This window comes from Sinocyclocheilus rhinocerous, unplaced genomic scaffold (assembly GCF_001515625.1).
Source record: "Sinocyclocheilus rhinocerous isolate Xijiao unplaced genomic scaffold, SAMN03320098_v1.1 scaffold889, whole genome shotgun sequence".
In the NCBI taxonomy this organism is placed as follows: Eukaryota; Metazoa; Chordata; class Actinopteri; order Cypriniformes; family Cyprinidae; genus Sinocyclocheilus; species Sinocyclocheilus rhinocerous.
Genome location: NW_015638024.1, coordinates 908332 through 916899, shown reverse-complemented (window position 1 = coordinate 916899; position 8568 = coordinate 908332). Strand labels below are relative to the sequence as shown.

Sequence of the window (8568 nt, the reverse complement as noted above, 5' to 3'; positions counted from 1 at the left end):
CATCCTAGGTGTATATGACTTTCTTCTTTCAGACGGATACAATCAGTGTTTTATAAAAAAATGCTTTGGCTCTTCCAAGCCTTGAATGGCAGTGAATGGAGGTCACATTTAAATCATGGGGTAATTTTCATTTTAGGGTGAACTATTCCTTTAAGCAAAGGCATGATGGACAGTGTGTGGACACATTATTGAGAGCATATTTAAATTATATATATATATATAATATATATCTGTCCCTTCTCTGAGAAAGGGCTGATAATTTCCTTCTTTTATGAAGCCCCTCCCTCAGAAATAGGCGATGGGCTCTGATTGGTTAGCTAGCCCAGTGTGTTGTGACTGGCTAAATCGCCACTAGTGCACGTCTAAACGCCCTACACTAACTAACATTAAAAAAGTGAAATCGCAATGAACCACCCCTTTAATGTAATAAAATCATATTTAATATTCAAATATATTAAATATATTTTAATGTATTTTTATATATATTTTAAATTAAATTGTTCTTGTATCTTTATTTTGGGGCTTTATATTATTACTTAAATGAACTGGCACAAAAATTGAATAATTTTTTATATGAATAAAAGTTAATGTAATTTATTTCGGTCATCTGGCTTCATGAAAGACCAATTGTCTTGAGTCTTGTCAAAGCCAGTCGTCTATCATGAGGCCTCTGTGGCATCTGAACAACAGACAAATAATGTTCACTTTTGAGCCAAACCACACTTCAGCCAGGCACATTAAACACAATTCAGACGCACCAAAGTATATTAAAGGGGTCATATGATGCTGCTAAAAAGAACATTATTTTGTGTATTTGGTGTAATGAAACGTGTTTATGCGGTTTAAAGTTAAAAAAACACATTATTTTCCACATACTGTACATTATTGTTTCTCCTCTATGCCCCGCCTTCTGAAACGCGTCGATTTTTACAAAGCTCATCGGTCTAAAAAAGCGAGGTGTGCTGTGATTGGCCAGCTATCCAATGCGTTGTGATTGGCCGAATACCTCAACCGTGAGACAGAAATGTTACGCCCCTCACATACTGTGATGGCTATAAAGTATATCTCTTTGGATTTGAGACTTTAGTCTTTGCAACTTTACAGATCTTCTTTATGCACCAAGAGCTTGTAACACTCTAAAGAGAAAGGAAAAAATGAAATCGCATCATATGACCCCTTTAACCACAACATGACCAGTCCAAAAAGATTCACACCCACAGCTACACAGCATATTGCATAGAATGTTTTGGCCAGGCGTACTTCTCACGACCTCAGAGGGGTAAAGCCCTGTCATTTGATGACCCTGATAGGGCGGGGGAGTAACACATGAGGGTACTACTGACAGAAAGAGCTGAATTTCTTCCAACTCGGGAAGCACAAGTTTCTTTGGCATTTACAGAAAACATATTATGGGCTTATTTTGTGGTGTCATTTGGAAATTATGAGATTGATCAAAGTCAGTTTGCATTTTAACAATTACTTTTTTTTAAATGAGACATGTAAATTAAAATATAATTTTGTTATTTTCTTGCCAAAAAATAACTAAATAAATAACAATACTATAACTTCGGTAAAAATGTTTTAATGGTTGAGCTGGATTAAAGCAGTCAATGCTAGAATTTTATAGAAATTGAGAAAATGGATTAAGATTACAGTATATTTTTCTTCCAGTTGGTTGTGCTGTGAAGAGGATCCATATAATGCCACTTACTGGGTTTTATGGGATGCTCCATTATTTTAATAGGGGAAAAAATTATGTTGTAACAGGTAAGGAACAGGACACAAATTTATGAAAAGTGGCTCATGTATTTATACCACATTCTTCATATTCATAGTAAATGTGCTTATGGTCTTCATGCATAATTCTATCCAAAGACAGACTCAAAGACACTTTCCTGGCAGGTCTGCCCCAGCAGATGTGCAGACGTAGCTGCCAACAGCATGTCAGCAACGACAATGGACTCTTCCCTTTACGTCGCTTTCCAATGACATGACTCATTGAAAGTTTGGCTGGAGGCTCAGAGACCTGTCTGTATCCGGTCTAGGGCTTTGGCTTGAGGGCCGTCTCAACCATCTGTCGGCCCCAGATCGAAGCAAGGCGCAGGTGTACAGAATCGCCAGAGCGCTGATTCTATCAACAGCGAGGATGGATCCATTGCCTCTTTCCCATAGCCTGCCCTGCTTTAGTATTTACTAAAGGCTGATCTGGGATCAGTTCCTGCGTTTTCCATGCTCATGAAGAAAAAGGAAGTAGGTCCCAGCACAGTGTGAAAGACACAATACAAAATATGCCAAGATTCCTAGGCCAAGTCTCAAATGCTGCATTTCAGCGAGGCAGTAAACCACAGCTATGAGTCAGAAATTCACCACTGATCCTGTGAACCGTCCAATTGTTTAAGGCACGAAAGTATTTCCCTGGTATGACTAAAGCATTTGTTTGTCACTGTGCTAATATGTGGAAGCGTATGCACACTATTTGCATTATCATACGCCCCATTGATACTTTCAGTAGTTTGAGAGCAAGGGTTTCATTTACATGCTCAAACTACACTTGGATCAAGTTAAGGCTGCTCTGTGCCTGCCCAAGTTCAGTGTAAAGACATAATGCTGCATAAAAGCCAGACTAAATTATGCCTGCTTTGACCCACTTTAGCCCCCAGTTTTACAATATATAGTTTTGATTGCTGTGCAAATGCATTTCTGCCACCTCTGAGCAGAAATGACACAGTCTGTGTAAAGACACTGAAATGCCACTTCAAAAAAGGCAACTTCGCCATGTAAATTTGGCATAAGATAATGGGGACTGTGGTCTCAAGTAAAAATGTCTGATGGGAAATGATGTAAAACAGGTTAGAGATTTTACATGAGAAAAGAGCTGAACCTCTTTGACCTCTTTAACAATACATTCGCATGATCACTGTTCTCTGATATTGGTTAATGGTCACATGACATGCAGGTAAACGTTAAAATATTTCATCTTTATTTAGTAAGTGTTTTATTTTGATTGGTTTTATTATTTCTTATTATTATGTTATTTGTTTTAATTTTACCCTTTTTATTATTTAATTAATTATTAGCCTTTCATCAATTCATGAATCAGAACCACCTGCAGCTACCTCGCCAAATGGTTAGTGCACAACGTTATAGAATTTTTCAGAATTTTCAGAATACAGAATTTTCATTTTTAGCTGAACTATCTCTTTAAGAGTCTGGCACCAGTTCCCCCTATGCTCCAGTCCTCTCTATAACTGTCAATAAAAGATCATATAGTATAGAAAATGGTTGTAAGATTGAATTAAAAAAATGGAGCAGGCTAATGGTAAAAATAACAGTAATTTGAATGGTCATTAAATAAAAAATAAATCACTCTGAGCTTTCCCACATCTGGTGACAAAGATTCACGGTTAAGTCCACAGTTACCTCTTTTAACAAAACAAACCAGTACATCACCCACAAACATGTCAACTGTCATCCAAACAGAAACACTTCAGATTCCTGGGTTTCTACATTTCATAACACATCCAAATCAAGGATTAAGAAGATGGAAATCCGCAGAGGAGAAGACTAACAGAAACATGCTGATCTCCACTCTGGAACATATGGCAACATGAAGTCCCATGATAGCAAAAGGTCACAACTTCTGGCGTCAGAGATTCCCCAGTGCAGTCATCCTCTCTAGGATTACAATAGTGATAAAAACTTAAACAATCGGACAACTTAATCTCGAGGAAATTGTGCAATACATGGCTAATCATGATGTCAATACACATCAGTGTCTGGTTTAAGCCAAAAAGCTTTCTGGTGGTGACCATGCTTGCGGTCACTTGATCAATGGTAAATATATATTTAATATAAACACATAACGGTCAATTATACATAACAAAATATGTTCCATTTAAAAAAATGATATAATTAAAGTTAATCTTAAAAAAAGCATAGGCCTATACTAAATGCATGTCTGTCCTTGATGCAAACATTAGCTACTGCTCATAAGCATTCTCGACAATATGTACATAAACATTACATGAACATTAAACTTAATATTTTTCTTTGAAGCACACAAGACTGAAGGAGTCACAAGCCTGACCATGTTTACAGCCTTGTTGTTGGTCAGCATGTACAGCTGTAACTTTAGCCCTATTCGCACGGGATTAGTATTATCTGGAGACCTTGTGTGATTTTTAAATTAACCCCCCACCTCTGAATTTCGTGTGGTGCATTCGCACGGGATAAGCGAAGCCTGTGATTTTACTCGAATTTACCGACTTATCTACCGGATACCCGTGATATACGACCCGTCAAATGCTGGCCGAATCACAGAGATGTCGATTCGCACGGGACTAATATTATCACAGGACCTCGGTGTTCGGCGAAATATGGTAGGTCTTTTGCGGGGGAATTTTTACTATACAAATTACAGACATGGCCGATTCGCACGGGATTAAGATCACAGACAACCTCCGCAATTATTACAAATGACTGGAGGTCACCAGGTAATACTAATCCCGTGCGAATAGGGCTTTTGTTGCCTTAGGGAAAGACTTTGATTTCTAGGTAATTAGTAACCTGTGTTCAAACTACTGCAGCACACGGAACTGACTTAATTAGTTCAGTTCCATTTTTACACTAACGTGGATTTAAGTATTATAACAAATAAGTGATAACCATAACAAACAATGAGTGTTTATTTAGGAGTAGATGAGTAGCTCATCTGATTTAAGTTTCACCAGATGAATTCACATGCATTTAAGCACGTTGTCTAAAACTACTAATATAGAGATAGAAATACGAGACATGACCGTGTATTGATATATAAAGTTACATTTATACAGCTTTATCTGCAAATTATATAACATATATTGAGCAATGCAGTAACATGTCAACAACTGGGTTATTTTGACAAACAAGGAAAAGTTCCGTTTCCTTACCATTATATGTATTAGATTATCTCTCTCTCTTTTCTAGACAGCTGCCTACTTTCCGTTGTAATCTCTATTTAGCAAACCAGTATTCCCCTGTTGACTCGACACAGCGTGCACCCTAGTGTACAGTTTAACTGCAGGCGACCCGTCGAGATTATAATAGTAACTTCAGTCAACCAATCATATTCCAAAGCAGGTTCCCACGTTCAACTTCTGACCAATTGTATTTCAGCTGTGGGCGGGTCTTTGGTGACAGCGCAGTACTGATAACAGGATCAATGAGGGCCTACAGAAAGAATTATATGAATTTATATGAAGTTCTTGTCAGATAGTTCCACAACTGCATGAACAATATTTTGTAACAATAATCGTTTAATAACAACTGTAAACGGCTGTGGCAGTTTCTGTTCTCGTTGGAAACTGTGTGTACTAAAAGTATTTTTTCTTAATAAGATAATTCAGTAATAAAATATTATTGTTGTTGTTGTTGATTGAGAAAATAGACCTATACACAATTACAGCTTTAACAGTAATTCAGTCACACCATTTTATAGAGGTGTATTCAACTCAGTGATTTGAATCTTTTGAATCGGTTCACTAAAAAGATTCAAGCAGTGTAAACTGCCTTTTGTGCGTTATGAGCATAAAAACATTGAGTTTTAAAATGTGCAAACCGGCAAATCTACTAGTACTAGACATAACGAATGTTTATAGCGATTACAGTCTATTATTGGTAACTAATTTTACGCAAAAACTTTTAGAAAAGATCTGTCATTCTTCACGTGAAAACATGATGTCAACCTTTAAGTATTTATCGCTAAAATGCTATGTATTGGGAGGTTTTTATGGATAGGCTTTTCCTTTTCACAGCAAGTCAATGGCAGATTACCAGACGTTAGACTTTTCAATGAGTGAGATTGCTCTGATGGGCAATCAAGCGCATTGTTGCGTTCATAGTGACATCTTGTGGTGAGTCTATCAGAATGAAGATGAAGTATCTGGCATAAAGCGACTTTTATAAAGAATATCTCTTTGGTTTTGAGACTTTAGTGTTTGCAACTTTACAGATCTTCTTTATGCACCAAGAGCTTGTAACACTCCAAAGAGAAAGGAAAAATTGAAATCGCATCATATGACCCCTTTAAGGCAAAGACATGAGGTTATGTTAGGTAAATGCAAACCGCATACACATCATTAGCACACCAAAATCGAAATCGATGAGTGATATTTTTTATCTGAAAAAGTCTCAAGCGGCATGTTAGTAAGTGACCTTTTGCCTTAGGGAAACACTTATAATGAATTCTTGGTAAGATGTAATGAGACACATGAGAATATGTTGTACATTTGTTATTATATGTATTTTTTTCTTTTTTTAATAGGAGTTACTTAACTTAATTTTGTGAAATCTTACTTTTTTTCTATTTTTTTATTTTCTAAATTGCTCAGATAACGTAAATATATTTATATATAAATTTTAACTAGCCATCTTTACATAGCCTAGAAACACGTGGAATTCTGTATAATTTAAAAAAAAATAAAAATAGCCTAGGCTATATAAACCATCATGACAACTGCAAGGTATAAGGCTGCACTGTTTATGCTTTATATTTTATTTAAAGTTTTAAGTTTAGCGTAATATAATGAATTTGTATTCTATTCATTTTATTTTCTAACTAGCTCAGATAAAATTGAATTGCTAAAAAAACAGTGCTGCATGCTTTTCTATGTGTTGTCCATTTGATAATTTTGAACTTGACCTGTCATCTGAAACATTTAACCATTTAACCTACTCATTAGCCTACTTCATACTATTTTGTTTACCTACTAGTCTACATAATTTTTATATCCTGGTTTAAAATTTTGACTTCAAATGTTTGTAGAAAATAAATTTTATTGTCAAGTTCAGCAGTTTCTATGTGTTTCCGCAAATAAAACTTTAACTTTACTGACTCACAGTAAACAAACAGGCTATAGGCCTACTGACATGAGTGTTGATACTGATTTGATAATATAGTTGTTTGTAGCAAGTAAAGAAATGCAGGAATTAAAAAGAAAAATAAGAAAGCGACTAGGTAAAAAGAAATACTTAAAATCTAATGTCCTCTGTGAGGTTCTTCTTTAACTCCAACGGCTCTTATCAACAGGAGGAGCTCGCGCTTCAGATTGCGCTATTATTAATAGTGGATTCTACTAACGGGCTCTCTCTCTCTCTCTCTCTCTCTCTCTCTCTGGACTGGTGCATTGTAAAGCGTTATAAAAGGTCGACTAGATTACAGCACGTGAAAGTGAGTCCTGTGTTGCTCGAATAGCAGAGGTGTACGGAAAAAAGTAGCCTATATTTCTTACAAATATCATGACATGTATATGAATTCGTTTTTAGGATTTCTACATCTGACATGAAAACATCAATTTTGAGTTCAAACAAGTTGAAAATGTGATTTTAAATAATAATAAATAAATAAATAAAAAATCTTAAATGACCTTGACACTGTCCTGAAGGTCTGAAGGTCCTCTCTGGTTTATGGTGTCCTTGTCACATGACCCTAAAATGGTTTCCTGCATGTTGACTTTGACTTTGATTTGTGCTAAGTTTTTTCTTGATTTGGTGAGAAGTTTTTATTCTGTACTTTAAAATATTTAATACTAAAAGATTATGACAAAATGAATCTAGACTTTGAAAAATGCTAATCACAGGAGAGGTCTATATTAATTTCATTTTAATCTAATTATGAATAACGTAATAGACTAAGTGCATGTTTGCCAGTCTAGAGAAAAAAATATTAAACATACTGTTAAGAGGTTATATAGGGAGAGATGCATATGCCTTTGAGTGATTATCTTAATATTTCATGCGCACCGAGTATATTTTAATATTTCACTTTCACTATGTATATTGGATTGGAAATTATTTATTATTATTAATGTATTCATTTTATTTTAGGGCACAATCTCACTTTCCTGTACAGTTTTACCTTCCTAAACCATTGTATTTCCTGACTGATCTAAATGAATGGAATTTCTATTGTAATTTGGAACCAATCCGAATTGGATGAAACAAAAGTCATCTTAAGAATCATGTTAGATAATGCCGGATAAAAACCATGAAAAATAGGGATTTTAGTACATAAAGTAGGACATTATTTGATTCTTTGATGATTCCTGTTTTATCACATTATAATTGGTTCCAAATTATGATCAAAATTCCATTAGCATTCCTTCAGAATGTATGGATGAGGGATCAAACTGTTGAGACCAGGCTATGACATTCTGTGAGACTCCTTGTGCCTTCCAGCCTTGTGCCTCGCTCTTTCTGTTTCTGCTTTCTCATATTCATGACTGCAGACTATGCCAGAACAAGTTAAGACACTTTCTTTTTTTACCTTAACCCCTTAACTGTCAGACCCCATTTTCGAACATACTGTAGACGTGAAAGTGCACTATCCAATCTTAAAATCTAATAATTCAAGAACGCTTTAGAATACAGACCTAAGGTTGGTCTCGTTTTAAAGAAGACAATCAGCAGGTTATTGTTTGAAAAGTTATAGAAGTTTAAATTTACTGTAAAGAAAATGCACTGTACTCATTTTTTTTAATTTTATATCAAATAAATATTTTACAAAATGTTTTAATCCAAAATTGCAAAAAA

At 35.3% G+C, this 8568-nt stretch overlaps 1 protein-coding gene across 1 annotated transcript in view; it reads right to left on the bottom strand.

Annotated features, from left to right (window-relative positions):
- The window catches only part of LOC107749422 (endothelin-converting enzyme 1-like), a 20485-nt gene extending 15397 nt beyond the window's left edge, over positions 1 to 5088 (bottom strand). The window contains exon 1 of the mRNA XM_016564571.1: positions 4929 to 5088. Within this exon, the coding sequence (XP_016420057.1) occupies positions 4929 to 4931 (3 nt within the window). The 5' untranslated portion in view covers positions 4932 to 5088. The remainder of the gene's footprint in view (positions 1 to 4928) is intronic.
- Positions 5089 to 8568: the final 3480 nt, after the last annotated feature.